At 36.9% G+C, this 17256-nt stretch overlaps 3 protein-coding genes across 3 annotated transcripts; all 3 read right to left on the bottom strand.

Annotated features, from left to right (window-relative positions):
* Positions 1-1260: 1260 nt before the first annotated feature.
* On the bottom strand, positions 1261-3653 carry LOC125386449. The gene is made up of 4 exons (XM_048412864.1): positions 3281-3653; positions 2620-3094; positions 1869-2099; positions 1261-1784 (listed from the first exon to the last, which is right to left on the bottom strand). The coding sequence occupies exons 1-4, from the start codon at positions 3416-3418 to the stop codon at positions 1444-1446; spliced, it is 1185 nt and encodes a 394-aa protein (XP_048268821.1). The 5' UTR covers positions 3419-3653; the 3' UTR covers positions 1261-1443.
* Positions 3654-5176: 1523 nt separating this feature from the next.
* Positions 5177-8437, bottom strand: LOC100647647 (odorant receptor Or2). The gene is made up of 4 exons (XM_048412859.1): positions 7144-8437; positions 6222-6696; positions 5684-5914; positions 5177-5587 (listed from the first exon to the last, which is right to left on the bottom strand). Exons 1-4 carry the CDS (start codon positions 7324-7326, stop codon positions 5247-5249), a joined length of 1230 nt encoding a protein of 409 aa, XP_048268816.1. The 5' UTR covers positions 7327-8437; the 3' UTR covers positions 5177-5246.
* A 1955-nt stretch (positions 8438-10392) lies between these two features.
* On the bottom strand, positions 10393-17214 carry LOC100646243. The gene is made up of 8 exons (XM_048412755.1): positions 16566-17214; positions 15293-15767; positions 14522-14752; positions 14085-14420; positions 12417-12619; positions 11464-11938; positions 10926-11156; positions 10393-10811 (listed from the first exon to the last, which is right to left on the bottom strand). The coding sequence occupies exons 1-8, from the start codon at positions 16746-16748 to the stop codon at positions 10471-10473; spliced, it is 2475 nt and encodes an 824-aa protein (XP_048268712.1). The 5' UTR covers positions 16749-17214; the 3' UTR covers positions 10393-10470.
* Between the last annotated feature and the right edge of the window lie 42 nt (positions 17215-17256).

The following is a 17256-nucleotide window of genomic DNA, read 5'->3' as shown; positions in this document are numbered from 1 at the left end:
AGCAATACGCCGAGGATGACGGAAGGAACACATAGCACTCGCGATCAAATGGTCTTCATGTGCCCCGCGTTACTTTCAAAACGGACAAATAAGAAGTCTGGTGTCTGTCGTATTTCTTTGAAAGCGAACATATTCATCGACAGGAATTTCCATTCTGTCATGAGGTAGGACAAGTTCCTACGATTCATTGTGAGTATCTTGCTAAGTGTCCTCAAGGCTAATACCAGAGTAGATACTAGACGGCTTGTACGATTTCTCCGGATCGAGGTTCGACAGCGTCGCCTGTGTAAGTGTAAAGGTATAGTTGTATGAGCAACGTCATCATCAGGACGATGCCATTCAATGTACGATTGATTTTTCTGTGGACTCCCGACGGTGATGATCGTGGTGCGTGTGTGAAGTTTGTGTAAATATAAATTATATGTGCTATTATTTATTGATTACTTGTGGAAGCAAATGTTTAGAGGAAACATTAATCATATTACAGGAAACAATAAAAGTGATTTCTAGCAGCACCGTTTTAGACGTTTGGACAAAATTATGTAGATAAATAGTGGATATAAGTATCAACGTATTTTGACTAAATGTATCTTGTTTATGCAAAAATGTAAATCTCAGTTTCAATATTTTGCTGAATATTTAATGTATTGTAATGATATATAATACGTAAAATTTAAATATATAACAATGGAGCTGGTTCCACTTATTTGACAACTTACTTATGTTCCAGAGTATATAGCATACATACTTACGGTAACTTAACTTACGGTACGATATGTAAGCAAACGCAAAGATTGATAGCAGGGCAATTTATTTGAGTAGACCTAGAGGTACAGCTCTGTGAGTCAGTTCACCATCAGAACTGCATTTTTCACTGCACCGATGTAGTCCGTCGTGCAGAGGTAGCTCAGGAACATGAAACTTGGTTTGGTGATCAAGGTAATAGACTAATTGCACCTGAGCCTGCTTTTATATGAATTCTATTTCGTACAATTTAGAGAAAGTTCTCATTTCACCCTTTAATAGAACAAGCAACAAATTTTCGATTTTTCATATTAATTTTATCGATCTATATCAGTGCGTTATTGAGACTTGAAATTTTTTAATTCCTGAATTAAAGTCTTCCGTCGACTGAAAGATTTAATAACGCGTAAATAGAAACGAAAGGCTGACTAACACTTATCGGTTACGAAGCCCTTCGTTTACCAAAGCGATTGAGTTTTGAAGCTACAAGTGCCAATGTAATAATGATGTGCATACACATATATTTCAAATGTTTCCGGTTATTGCATGAACTGCGACAGAATACTGAGACCATCGATTACGCACCGATCGATTTAATTTTGAGCAATTGTAATTAATATTTAGTCATCAAATGTATAATATCTTGTTGAGCTTTATTAGATAAATATACCTCCATCCATTTATATATCATACAAGATCTCAAGCACTTATCATTACTCGTAGAACTGACAGGTACGACATAGAAGTTTTTATAATACTCATGTACGTTTCCATATTGAGTATAAAGAATTTCCCAGCTTTCAGGTAAACTGGGTCTTGAGCTCTCATAATGACATAAATAATATCTTTTGTCACACTCTTCGGTATATCGTACCAACTACAGGAATATATCGAGTCGCCGATGCCCTCCATTTGACGGTTTAAATAATCGCCCACGTAGCTGTATGCAAATAATTGCCCCAATAGAGTGCCCAGTACTATAAACGTTTTTATCGTCATGACGATGTTTCCAACGCTCAGAGCGATAATGAACTGTAGTCCTAAAAATAGGCGTAAATCATTCCAACACGTTCATCGTATTTAGATGTGATGAAGTGGTTTAGAAGTGATGTAAGAATGTTCACCGCTTGTACAAATAAGTGTACAACTCGTGAATAGTTGCACAGCCAAGATAGAGCTGATCGTATCGTCTAGCATTTTGGCCAGGTTCAGTAAGTAAACATGCCTCTTGGTTAATACGGTGAAATGTTCCTTTGTTCTTTCGGTTTCGTTTCTTAATCTTTTGAAATCAAGTTTCAGAATTTCTATTTGACCGCACAGGTGAAAAATGATACCGAAAAACAAGGAATCGTTTCCTAATTCATATGTGAAAATAAATAAACAAGATCTTTGAGCTACGCTGAAACAATGGTAGTAATTTAGCTTCTCAGAAGCCAAACTGATGAATTCCACAGGGTATGAAGTTGCTACCTTCATAGTTCAAAATGAATGGGGGGTGCAATGGAAAGATAATTCGTAAGAGGTCTCTGGAGCACTCTTATCACACACGTAGGATGGTCGTCGTGGACTTTAGTCGGTAAAAGTCTGACACTACCCTGCTATTGCCGATTTTTAGCAGCAACGGAGTGTCCACTAGGATTTCACCACGTGCAAAAAAAAAAACAAAAAACAAAAGAAGTTCAAAACGAGTAATTATTCCATATAATTCGATACATTATTCAACATTTTACCAACAGAGAATATAAGCCTTGTAATTTCAAAGTATATGCAATAAATGATGCTCCTATTTATCATTCTCTTTTATTTTTTAAATTGTGGAATTGATTGGCATGGCTCCTGACAATGAGTAATTAGTATGACACGACGATTCATTACCTATATTTCCATTGCTCGTTGATAGCAACATCAAGTACTCTACGATAAAAATAATAAGGTATAAATTATCCGGTACTTTTACCAGTGCTATTACTTTTTCGGAAGGCATAGGGTAGTCCGGTATACTTTCTTCAGTTTTGTTAACTGTATCCTTCACTTGCTCTGCAGCCAGCATCGGCAAAGCCGTGAAGAGAGTTGCGCTGATATGTGAGAAAAGTACCACACTGATACCTGCCACTCTGGCCATGTAAGCGTGTCTTCGTACAATCACTCGTTTCTCTTGGTCATTCAATTCGTTATAATCTTTAACTGCCGAGGTAAAATTTGAGATAAGGCCAGCAGGACGAATACGAAACTGCAGGGTCTTTGACACCGCCAAATAGCCGCAAGTTAGTATTATTACAGCGTCCAAATTCTTCTCAGCGTCGCTGCTGTCTAAGTACATCTCCGATTGCACGATCGTTATCATTAGTAGCTATAAAAGAATAAGAATTTTTAAACACGTCAATTTAGGTTATTCAGAAATTTTGCACACCGGTGTATAATAAATAAAATGTAAATATATATCACTAGGACTAGTTTCACTTATTTGTCCACTCAATTTTTGTCCCTCAGTATACATACACGTTAACTTCCAAACAAAATGATATGAGTTTCATACCAACAGAAAAATCGTGATTATGGCACGTATAGCGGGAAAGGTATCATAATGTTGAAGAGGCCAAGTACCAACAGGCCACGATAGGATCTTGAACGGAACCATCGCGTAAGCGAAATCTTTATTCGACGTCGTCTTCATCCTCACAAGATGAAGATCGACAAATAATTCCGCGCAATCGTGAATACGTACTCTTTCCTTTCTTCTCTATGCTTACGAATTGTACTTCGATTTTCCGGCTTTTCTTTTATTTCACCATAATCGCTCAATTATCTACCGTACTGTAAGCACATTTTCAAGAAAATTCCAATGGGGGTTTGCATCGTCGATACATTATTGTCATGCTTCTACACGATTAATAATTAATACGTTGCTCTTGTTGTTCAGCGCCATTCTTTTTGCAAATTAGACCGTGTTTCCAAAGAATATTTAACTTCCATAGTAAGTTGTTACACTATACATTCGCTTCGAAAATTGATCTGTGTATCCGTAGGATATTCATCTTTCATCGGAAACTGTCAGGCTAGAGTTTCAACGTTATGCAATCAAATATAAAGACAAAGATCCATTTTCTTATAGTAACAAGCTACCCTTTCTTATAAGAAATGTGGAAGAACCGACTCGTCTAAATTGCGATCGATTATTTTCGCAGCAAATAGTACGGCCGTGATCGGCGGGAGTTTCTCGAAATTGCACTTTGGAAAATTTCTTATTTATTCGTATACAATGATCCAAACGATTGCGTGCTTATGTTTAATAGATTATAGCACGCTTCGTACGTAGCTATGTTTGTGGAAGTTTAAGCCGTACATTAGAGAAAATTTCGTTCTTCCTCATCGAATTGCAGAAATATTGCCTTTGCTACGCTAGCAATACGCCGAGGATGACGGAAGGAACACATAGCACTCGCGATCAAATGGTCTTCATGTGCCCCGCGTTACTTTCAAAACGGACAAATAAGAAGTCTGGTGTCTGTCGTATTTCTTTGAAAGCGAACATATTCATCGACAGGAATTTCCATTCTGTCATGAGGTAGGACAAGTTCCTACGATTCATTGTGAGTATCTTGCTAAGTGTTCTCAAGGATGATACCGGAGTAGATTCTAGATTGCTTGCACGATTTTTCCGGATCGAGGCTCGACAGCGTCACCAGCGTAAGTATAAAGGTACAGTTGTATGAGCAACGTCATCATCAGGACGACGCCATTCAATGTACGATTGATTTTTTTGTGGACTCCCGACGGTGATGATTGTGGTGCGTGTGTGAAGTTTGTGTAAACATTGATTATATGTGCTATTATTTATTGACTCAACATATGAAGGCAAGTGTTTAGAGGAAACATTAGACATCTCTATTCGAAAATTTCATGAGGCTGTTTTCTATAGGAATTTTAATGAGTGGATTTTAATGAGTAGACAGTAATGTTTAATCTGCGATTTCTCTTACAAAACATCGTGCAGAATGGTTTACGTCTTCAAATGTTATAATCTTACTCTCTATGACTTGTACGAGGCAAGCTGCTGCCCATGTATCGTTCGATTTTGAAGATTCCCAGTGTACCCCGCTGCTTAGGCTGACCCACAGTCGCTCTTGTAAGGAGGATTGCTTGCGTACAGGGATTTATGGCCATTTTTTAAATATCAATATGTAAAAGACTAAGCTGAAAATGAAATTTATTATTCTTGATTTTCATTTATTTGGTTTTCAGGAATCACCCTTAAATTTACTAACACACGTAGACGAACACCTGTATATTTAAATGTTTTCTGTGTGCATCATCTGTTGGTCGTCCCACGAATTACTAACTACAGTTTATTGAACTTATTGATCTGCTGCACACACCCGATCAATTTGATTTTGAGTATTTGAAATGAATGTTGAATTACAAAATATTTTAATAATATTAAATACTTTATTGTGCTTTATTATATTAATATGGTTTCCTAGATTTCTATATTATACAAGTCCTCAAGCATTTATCATTACCCGTAGAACTGAAAGATACGACATAGAAGTTTTCATAATACTCATGTACGTTTCCATATTAACAATAAAGAATCTTCCAGCCTTCAGGTAAACTGGATCTTGAGTTCTCATAATAACATAAATAATATCTTTTGCCACACTTTTCGGTATATCGTACCAGCTGCAGAAATATACCGAATCACCGATGCCTTCCATTTGACGCTTTAAATATTCGCCCACGTAGCTGTATGCAAATAATTGCACTAACAGAGTGCTCAGTACTATAAACGTTTTTATCACCATGACGATGTTTCCCACACTCAGAGCGATAATGAACTGTAGTCCTGAAAACAGGTGTAAATCATTCTAACACGTTCATCTTATTTAAATAAATTTATACCATTTAATGTCATTTTATCAAGTAATGTAAGAATGTTCACCGGTTGTACAAATAAGTATACAACTCGTGAATAATTGCACAGCCAAGATAGAGCTGATCGTATCGTCCAGCATTTTAGCTAGGTTCAGTAAGTAAACATGCCTCTTGCTTAATACGTTGAAATGTTCCTTTGCTTTTTCGTTCTCGTTGCTCAGTCTGCTGAACTCTAGTCTCAGAACTTCCACTTGACCACACAGGTGAAAAATGATACCGAAGAACAACGAATCGCTACCTAATTTGTGTTGAAAAATAAATAAGCAAGATACTAATGCTACTTTAAACATGTATCGGTATTCGCGCATCATTGAACCCAAACTCATCAATTCCATTTTCTTTCACGCACTTATTTTCTTTGTTCAAAATGAATAATTGGAACTCAACATCTCAACAGCAGATAATACAAAGCTGGATATTGTAATTTCAAAGTATATGCAATACATGTTGCCCTTACTTATCGATCTCTTTCACTTGTCAAATTGTGGAATTGATTCGCATGGCTACTGGTAATAAGTAATTCGTAAGGCACGATGATACAGTACCTAGATTTCCATTGCTCGTTAATAACAACATCAAGTACTCCACGATGAAAACAATGAAGTATAAATTATCCGGCATTTTTATAAGTTCCATCACTTTTTCGGAAGGTATAGGGTATTCCGGAGTATTATCTTCCGTTACGTTAACTATATCTTCCACTTCCTCCGCAGCCAGCATTGGCAGAGTCATGAAGAGAGTTGAACCGAAATATGCGAAAAATACCACACTGATACCTGCCACTCTGCCCATATAAGCGTGTCTTCGTACTATCACTCGTTTCTCTTGGTCATTCAATTCGTTATAATCTTTAACCGCCGAGGTAAAATTTGAGATAAGGCCAGCGGGGCGAATACGAAACTGCAGGATCTTTGACATTGCCAGAATGCCGCAAGTAATAAGTACTAGACCGTCCAGATTCTTCTCAGCGTCGCTGCTGTCCAAATACATCTCCAATTGCACGATCATTAGCATTAGTAGCTACAAAAGAATAAGAATTTTTAAACACGTCAATTTTAGCTGCTGTCCAAATACATCTCCAATTGCACGATCATTAGCATTAGTAGCTACAAAAGAATAAGAATTTTTAAACACGTCAATTTTAGCTGCTCAGAAATCACATTTTAATCTCCTTTTTAATTCACTATTGTTTACACAATTTCCTTGCCATAGTCGTGTGTTTCGGAAGAAGAACACAAGTAATATGCAGTAATAATAAAATTTACAAAGTGGAATTTACATAGAGTGGTGCGGATGATTGCGAATTTTCTAGAAAGTTTACTTATCAGGTTCAGACAAAATCGGTGTATAATAAATAAAATTTAAATTTATATCACTAGGACAAGTTCCACTTATTTGTTCACTCAATGCTTGTCTCCGAGTATACGTACATGTCAACATCGAAACAGAATGGCAAAAATTTCATACCACAAGAAAAATCGTGAATATGGCACGCATAGCGGAAAGAATATTGTAGTCTTGAAGAGGCCAGGTACCAACAGGCCACGACATGATCTTCATCGGAGTTATCGCGTAAGCGAAATCCTTATTCAACGTCGCCCTCATGCTCACAACACAAAGATCGACATATAATTCCGCGTAATCGTGCATATGCACCCTTTCTTTCTTCCTTCATGCTCACGAATTGTATTTCTATGTTCCGGTTTATCTTTTATTCTACTATAATCGCTCAATTATCTATCGTTCAGTGGGCACAAGAAAATTCTAGCGAGGTTTACTTTGTAGGGAAATACTTTATTGCTATGCTTCTGCGCGATTAATAAGTAATACATTGCTTCTATCGTCCAGCGGCATTCGTCTTGAAAATTAGTCCGTGTTTTGAAAGAATATTCAACTTATATAATAAGTTGTTATACTACACATTCGCTTCGAAAATTGATCTGTGTTTTCGTAGGGTATTCATCTTTCATCGGAAATTGTCAGGCTAGGGTTTCAACGTTATGTAAGCAGATGTAAAGAACAAAGATCTATTTTCTTATAGTAACAAGCTACCCTTTCTTATATGAAAAGTGGAAAAACCGAATCGTCTAAATTGCAATCGATTATTTTCGTCGCAAGCAAATGGTGCGGTCGTGATGGGCGTTCTCGAAATTGCACTTTGGAAATTTTCTTATTTATTCGCATACAACGATCCAAACCATTGTGTACTTATGTTTAATAGATTATAGCATGCTTCGTACGTAGATATGTTTGTGGAAGTTTGAGTCGTATATTAGAGAAAATTTCGCTCTTCCTTATCGACTTACGGAAATATTGCCTTTGCTTCACTAGCAACGCTTCGAGGATGGCGGAAGGAACACATAGCACTCGGGATTTAATGGTCTTCGTGTGCCTCGCGTTACTTCCAAAACGGAGAAGTAAGAAATCTGGTGTCTGTCGTATTTCTTTGAAAGTGAACATATTCATCGAGAGGAATTTACATTCTGTCACGAGGTAGGACAAGTTCCCACGATGCATTCTGAGTATCTTGCTAATTGTCTTCTCGAGGTTGATACCGCGGCGAATTGCAGACGGTTTGTGCGATCTCTCTGGATCGAGACTCGGCTGTGTCACGTAGGAGACACAAGAAATCACGAGATTGACAGAAGAACGTGTGCATTACCTGCAATGCCAATACGCAGTAACTTGCCAGAAAATAATCGTTCATTCTCTAGGGACCGTTCAGATTTGGTCATGAATTCGCTGAGTTTTGGAACATCTAAACAGAGTAAGGCACACCATAGTTAAAAAAATAGGAATCGCTTTACGCGAAAAAATAATCTTTTCTTCGATTTTTTATATTTCTCTTATACCATGTACTTCTATATTACAAATATTCTAAAATATATATACATTCGAAATTTCTATCCTAAAATACATATGTATTTATATATGTATACAGTCATAAGCAGATTGCGGATTTGTTTGAAAGTGAAAAATTGCACAGGATACTTGCAATTTCAAAAAATATACAATATGCTCATAGCGTAGCGTTTTCCACAATACTTGGTAGGAAAATTATTTTCTACCGAGATTTTTTCTCTTTTCATTATGTTCTCCGAAACCTGAAATTGGATAAAAATCCGTAGTCAGAAGTATTGGAACATCAGCTTAAAACCATATCAGTTACATGCAGATTCATCGAACAGTGGTAGTATGTAGTAATCGTAACAGCTTTCTCACCATATTAGTTCTCCGATTCGCGTGATCCTTCTGAAGAAACGGTCACGGAGCGGGTGGTGAGCGGGGCCCCACTACGTAAGGATGCGTGCTCATCGATCCCCACTGGATACTAATCGAGAGAATTGAATGCGAACCACGATGCCATTGTACATCTGGAAGCGATACCGACAGCAGCACTGCGTATACGTAGTTATACGTAGATCAAGCATCTGTCAAGCGAAACACGGTACGTAGATGGGAATTTGTAACCGACTTGGTACGGAAATAAAAACCGCCTTTTGTATCCACGCTACGTACGCGTCTGAAACCAAAAAATTACGAGTATAAACCGCACAGCAAACCACCGTACAAATAACCGCCGTGTACAGCTGTAACGATTTCGTGAGACAGACACGAGCAGTTGGCCGTTCGCACTTCCTTTCCACGTATCAGCCAGTGTGAGTGGAACGCCGGTACTCTGTGTTCAGAACTTACAGTTTAAAATTTGTAGCAAATGGTACGAACACATCACGGAATGTTTGTGACGAGATCGATCCCTGCTGAAGTCGAATTTCCGACCCTACGCTGCAGCAAATTTTGAATTCACGTTCATCTGAACAGAAAGAACTGCTGGTTGTTGTTGTGGACTAAGGTGTTGTGCGTGTCTCCATCTGATCATCATTAGTGTGGCATCGATGCTTACTTGACCCGACAGATATCGAGATGTAGCAGTATTCGAAACGTCAGCGCGTTTTCAAGCTTGTAGGTATGTACATGTACATTTATTGCAATATCTGCCTTTAACGCACAGGGGACGTTGTTCTCTCCGTATGCCATTGTACCATGACGAAATTAGAATTTACCGAGCATTTTTTTCAAATAAATTTCATCTCTCAACTTTCTTCTACCACTGATTACACGGTTTCCGCTGTATAGCGCCTGGAAACACGGTCCGTTTGTACAGATACTATCGATTCACGGGATAAGTAACATGTCCCATCGCTAGACGCGATAAGATTTTCAAATTCTCGTCCTGGTCAATCCTGACTAGCTAAGCAATTTCAATTTTCTTCCAAATTATTCTTTCCAAGATCAGTGATACCTTCCTAATCCTCTGACACTCCAATAGATTCCAAACATAGTGTTTTGTGAATGAGAATACGTTTAATAGTCAATTCCATATTCATATGAAAAATATGGAGATAGAACGCGAACGAATAATATATGCCAGTTTTTACAGGGAAGCAGCATTTAATTTCAATACGTCACTGAACAAACTTACATTACTTACCATAATTAAATCTGTATTTATATACCATTTATTTAAATGTGTATCTACGTATACATATATTTCAAACGTTTTCGACGCGTGGTATTCCGCGATACATAAACGGCACTATTGTATGTTCTGTCGATCATTGTATGAATTATTAACTACAGCTTATTGAGCCGATTTTCTGCGCACATTCGATCAATTTGATTTTGAGCACTTGAAATGAATATCGAATCACCGAATATTTTAATAATACTAAATATTTTATTGTACTTTATTAGATTTACATGACTTCCTAGATTTCTACATTATACAAGTCCTCAAGCAGTTACCATTACCCGTAGAACTGAGAGATACGACATAGAAGTTTTTATAATACTCATGTACGTTTCCATATTAACAATAAAAAATTTTCCAGCCTTCAGGAAAACTGGATCCTGAGTTCTCATAATAACATAAATAATATCTTTTGCAACACTTTTTGGTATATCGTACCAGATGCTGAAATACGCCGAATCACCGATGCCTTCCATTTGACGCTTTAAATATTCGCCCACGTAGCTGTATGCAAATAATTGCACTAACAGAGTGCTCAGTACTATAAACGATTTTATCGTCATGACGATGTTTCCAACGCTCAGAGCGATAATGAATTGAAGTCCTAAAAACAGATGCAAATCATATATACATTATACATATAATACATTAATCGTATTAAATAAACTTATGCCATTGTGCTTCGCGTCATTTTATTAAGTGATGTAAGAATGTTCACCGCTTGTACAAATAACTATACAACTCGTGAATAGCTGCACGGCCAAGATAGAGCTGATCGTCTCGTTCAGCATCTTGGCTAGTTTCAATAAGTAAACATGCCTCTTGGAGAGTGCGATGAAATGTTCTATTGTTCTTTCGTTGTCGTTGCTCAGTCTCCTGAAGTCGAGCCTCAGAATTTCCACTTGACCACACAGGTGAAATATAATACCGAAGAACAACGAATCGCTACCTAATTTGTGTTGAAAAATAAATAAGCAAGATACTAATGCTACTTTAAACATGTATCGGTATTCGCGCATCATTGAACCCAAACTCATCAATTCCATTTTCTTTCACGCACTTATTTTCTTTGTTCAAAATGAATAATTGGATCTCAACATCTCAACAGCAGATAATACAAAGCTGGATATTGTAATTTCAAAGTATATGCAATACATGTTGCCCTTACTTATCGATCTCTTTCACTTGTCAAATTGTGGAATTGATTCGCATGGCTACTGGTAATAAGTAATTCGTAAAACACGATGATACAGTACCTAGATTTCCATTGCTCGTTAATAACAACATCAAGTACTCCATGATGAAAACAATGAAGTATAAATTATCCGGCATTTTTATAAGTGCCATTACTTTTTCGGACGGTATAGGATATTCCGGAGTATTATCTTCCGTTACGTTAACTACATCTTTCACTTCCTCCGCAGCCAGCATTGGCACAGACATGAAGAGAGTTGCGCTGAAATATGCGAAAAGTACCACACCGATACCTGCCACTCTGCCCATGTAAGCGTGTCTTCGCAGTATCACGCCTTTCTCTTGGTCATACAATTTGTTATAATCCTCAACCGCCGAGGTGAAGTTCGAGATAAGACCAGCCGGCCGAATACGAAATCGAACGACCTTTGACACCGCCAGAATGCCGCAGGATAGTATTACTAATGCGTCGAGATTTTTCTCGGCATCGTTGCTGTCTAAATACATCTCCGACTGCACGATCGTTAGCATTAGTAGCTATAAAAGAATGACAATTTTTAACCGCGCCAATTTCACATACTCAAAAACCACATTTTAATTTCCTTTTTAATTCACTATTGTTTATACAATATCCTTGCCATAATCAAATTTATTAAAATAAGACATTTGTTTCTGAAGAAGAACACAAGTAATGTGCAATGATAATACAATCTTTCTTTAAAGTTTCTTTAAGTAGGTCTTGTTTATACAAAAATGTTCAATTATTTCAATTATCCATTAAATAATTTTTGTACTATAATGATATCCACTGGCATGCAAAATTAAATGAACACTTAATTTCCGACTGTGCAAAGTCAATAAACTCAAAGTTCAATAAAACATCGCACAAATTATTAAAATAAATAAAATTTAAATTTATATCACTAGAACAGGTTCCACTTATTTGTTCACTTATTTCTTGTCTCCGAGTATACGTACATGTCAACATCGATACAGAATGGCAAAAATTTCGTACCAGAAGAAAACTCGTGATTATGACACGCATAGCGGAAAAAATATTGTAGTCTTGAAGAGGCCAGGTACCAACAGGCCACGACAGGATCTTCATCGGAGTCATCGCGTAAGCGAAATCTTTATTCAACGTCACCTTCATGCTCACAACACGAAGGTCGACATGTAATTCCGCGTACTCGTGCATATGCACCCCTTCTTTCTTTCCTCATGCTCACGAATTGTATTTCTATGTTTCCGTTTATCTTTTATTCTACTATAATCACCCAGTTATCTATCGTCCAGTAGGCACATTCCCAAGAAAATTCTAGTGGGGATTACTTTGTAGGTAAATACTTCATAGCCATGTTCTGCATGATTAATAACTAATACGTTGCTTCTGTCGTCCAGTGCCATTCGTCTTGAAAATTAGTACATGTTTTCAAAGAATATTCAACTTTCATAGCAGGTCGTTACTATACATTCTACACATGCGCTTCGAAAATTGATCTGTTTTTTCGTAGGATATTCATCTTTCATCGGAAACTGTCAGGCAAAGGTTTCAACGGCGTGTAAGCAAACGTAAAGAACAAAGATCTATTTTCTTATAGTAAGAGGGTACTGTTTCTTATAAGAAAAGTGGTAGAACTGAATCATCTAAATTGCAATCGATTATTTTCAACGCAAGCAAGTGGTGCGATCGTTACCGGAAATTGCACTCTGGAAAATTTCTTATTTATGTGTATACACTGATCCAATCCATTGTATACTTATGTGTAATATGTTATAGCATGCTTCGTCAGCAGGTACGTTTATGAAAGTTTGAGTCTTACGTAAGAGAATATTTCGTTGCTCTTCCTCGTGGAATAGCAGTAATATCACTTGTTCTGTACGAGGGATGTACCGAGGGTGCTGAAAGGAATACGAACCTTTCACGATCAAATGGTCTTCACGTGTTCATCATTACTTTGAAAACACTCATATAGAAAGCTCATATCTTCGGTATTTCTTCGAACGCGAATGTGTTCATTTGGTGGAATTTTCTGGTTGTCAGGTGTTTCCATGTTTTATTGTCAGTATGCAATTCTTTGCCAACTGTTGTCAAAGTTCATACCAGTGCGAATTGTAGGTGGCTTGCGCAATTTCTTCAAATCGAGATTCGGCAGTGTCGCCTGCGTAAACGTAAAGCTGCAGTTTCATAGGCAACTTCAGTATCAGGTCGACAGCTTTCAGTGCAAGACCGATGATGTCATCCGTGTTTAGGCAGACCAGTAATAAGAAGCTTGAAGTGGTGATAAAGGTAATATACTAATTACATTTGGCTTTATAGCTAATTATTTACGGACTACTCAATGTAATAAAAAGTAGTATAAGCTATACATTTCATTTTTACAAGGAGTACCATTATTGTTGTCAGTACATTACCAAATCGTCCTACGTCACCTACCATTATTTAACCGTATTATATAATTAAATATGTACGTACATATATACATGCATAATTCATTATTTGTCATTGCACGAGATACTGACTATAACAGCCTTGTGAGAATCTATTGTGCACATTCGACCAATTTAATTTTGAATATTTGAAATGAATATTGACTCGTCAAAAATAATACATTAAATATTTTATTCAGCTTTATTAGATAAATATAACTCTCTGGGTTTCTATATTATACACAGCCTCAACCGTTTACCATAACTCGAAGAACTGAAAGATATGACATAGAAGTTTTTATGATACTCGTGTACGTTTCCATATTAACAACGAGGAATTGTCCTGCTCTCAGGAAAACTGGCTCTTGAGCTCTCATAATGACATAAATAATATCTTTTGCCACACTTCTCGGTATATCGTACCAGTTGCAGAAATACATCGAGTCAGCGATGCCTTCCATTTGACGTCTTAAATATTCGCCCACGTAACTGTATGCAAATAATTGTACCATGAGAGCGCTGAGTACCATAAATGTTTTTATAACCATGACGATGTTTCCAATGCTCAGAGCGAGAATGAGTTGAAGTCCTAAAAACAGATGCAAATTATTCCAACATATTGATCGTAATTAAATAAACTTCTGCCAACAGGCTTCCTGTCATTTTATCGAGTGAGATAAGAATGTTCACCGCTTGTACAAATAAGTATACAACTCGTGAATAGTTGCACAGCCAAGATAGAGCTGATGGTCTCGTTCAGCATATTGGCCAGTTTAATTAAGTAAATGTGCCTCCTGGTTAATACGTTGAAATGTTCCCTCGTTCTTTCGCCCTCGATTTTCAGTCTCTGGAAATCTAGTTTCAGAATTTCTACCTGACCGCACAGGTGAAAAGTGATACCGAAAAACAACGTATCGCTTCCTAATTTATATTTCAAAATAAATGAGTAAGATTCTTAAACTACCCTGTGCACGTATCGATATTTCAGCCTCTTAGAAGCCAAGCCAATCAACTGCATTTGGTATACAGTTCTTAATTTAATTGTCCAATGTGAATAATTTCTATTCATCATTTCAGAAGCACAAATTCTTCGTACGAAGTGTGATAAAAGAAATGACGAATGTAAATCGAGCGTCACGTTTTAACGGTTAACGGTAGTGCAAATAAAACAAAGAATTTCATTCCATTTAAAGAAATGAAGTTGACCACACATTACGTATTTTTTCCTATAACATTCGCCTAGGAAGAAAGTATTAATTCCAGATTACGTGCCCCTGTAAGTCAATCGAATTTCGTCCAATGCTTTCTCTTTATATCGTCAAAAGCGAAGCAATTGTAATGGCAAAGTACATTTTAACAAATGATGTTCGTACTTATCATTCATCGTTACATTTCAATTTATGAAGTTAACTAGCGTGGCTTCTGACAATAAGCAATTCGTAAGACACGACGATACATTACCTAGATTTCCAGTGCTTGTGAATAGCAGCATCAAGTATTCTATGATAAAAACAATGACGTATAAATTTTCCGGTATTTTTATAAGTGCCATTACATTTTCCGAAGGTATAGGGTACTCCGATGTACTTTCCTCCGTTGCGTTAACTACATTTTTCTCTTCCTCATCAGCCAGCATTGGCACAGTTATGAAAACAATCGAGCTGAAATACGCGAAAAATAACATACTGGCACTAGCCACTCTGGTCATATAAGCGTGTTTTCGCACTATCACTCGTTTCTCTTCGTCCCACAATTCGTTATAATCCTCAATCGCGGACGTAAAATTCGAGATAAGGGCAGCAGGCCGAATACGAAAACGAATGATCTTTGACAACGCCAGAATGCCGCAGGATAGTATCACTAATGCGTCGAGATTTTTCTCGGCGTCCTTGCTGTCTAAATACATCTCCGACTGCACGATCGTTACCATCAGTAGCTATAAAAGAATGACAATTTTTTAACCGCGCCAATTTCACCTACTCAAAAACTACATTTTAATTTCCTTTTTAATTCACAATTGTTTACACAATTTCCTTGTCATAATCAAATTTATTGAAATAAGACATGTGTTTCTGAAGAAGAACACAACTAATGTACAATGATAATACAATCTTTCTTTAAGGTTTCTTTAAGTAGGTCTTGTTTATACAAAAATGTTCAATTATTCAATTATACATTAAATAATTCTTGTACTATAATGATATCCACTGGCATGCAAAATTGAAGGAACACTTAATTTCCGATTGTGCAGTCCCCACGAGGAGCTGCTTGCGCTATTATTATAATGTCAGCTGAATACTCAAAGTACAATAAAACATCGTACAAATTATCGCGCTTCATTTTAACTCTAAACAAAATTTTTTAACGTCTGTAGAATCTGTTGAATTTGAAATACGTTCGGAACGAGATAGCAGCTTCGCTTTCTTACTCTACCACATGATGCAGGAAACTCTGTGGGATAAATTCCGAAAACATCTGAAACTAGTGGTTCTTTTTATTTAAAATGAGCGTAGAATGATTGCTATATGGTTCCTTGTAACGATTTTATAACACTCTTAACATCAGCAACTTTTCGGTGAAAATTGAGTATTACTTTAATTTTGCACATCGGTGTATAATAAATAAAATTTAAATTTATATCACTAGAACAGGTTCCACTTATTTGTTCACTTATTCCTTGTCTCCGAGTATACGTACATGTCAACATCGAAACAGAATGGCAAAAATTTCGTACCAACAGAAAACTCGTGATTATGACACGTATAGCGGAAAAAATATTGTAGTCTTGAAGAGGCCAGGTACCAACAGGCCACGACATGATCTTCATCGGAATCATCGCGTAAGCGAAATCTTTATTCAACGCCGCCTTCATGCTCACAACACGAAGGTCGACAAATAATACTGCGTAATCGTGCATATGCACCGTTTCTTTCTTTCCTCATGCTCACGAATTGTATTTTTATGTGTCGGTTTATCTTTTATTCTACTATAATCACCCAGTTATCTATCGTTCAGTAGGCACATTCCCAGGAAAATTCTAGTGGGATTATTTTGTAGGTAAATACTTTATTGCCATGTTTCTGCACGGTTAATAACTAATACGTTGCTTCTGTCGTTCAGCGCCATTCGTCTTGAAAATTAGTCCGTGTTTTCAAAGAATATTCAACTTTCATAGCAAATGTAAAGAACAAAGATCTATTTTCTTATAGTAAGAGGGTACCGTTTCTTATAAGAAAAGTGGAAGAACTGAATCGTCTAAATTGCAATCGATTATTTTCAACGCGAGCAAATGATGCGACCGTGACCAGAAATTGCACTCTGGAAAATTTCTTACTTATGTGTATACACTGATCCACTTTACTGTATACTTATGTGTAATATGTTATAGCATCCTTCGTATGCAGGTACGTTTATAAAATTTTGAG

The sequence above is a fragment of the Bombus terrestris genome, chromosome 15 (genome assembly GCF_910591885.1).
Source record: "Bombus terrestris chromosome 15, iyBomTerr1.2, whole genome shotgun sequence".
NCBI classification, from domain to species: Eukaryota; Metazoa; Arthropoda; class Insecta; order Hymenoptera; family Apidae; genus Bombus; species Bombus terrestris.
Note: the sequence above shows the minus strand (reverse complement) of the source record. Positions and strands in the feature narration are given on the sequence as shown.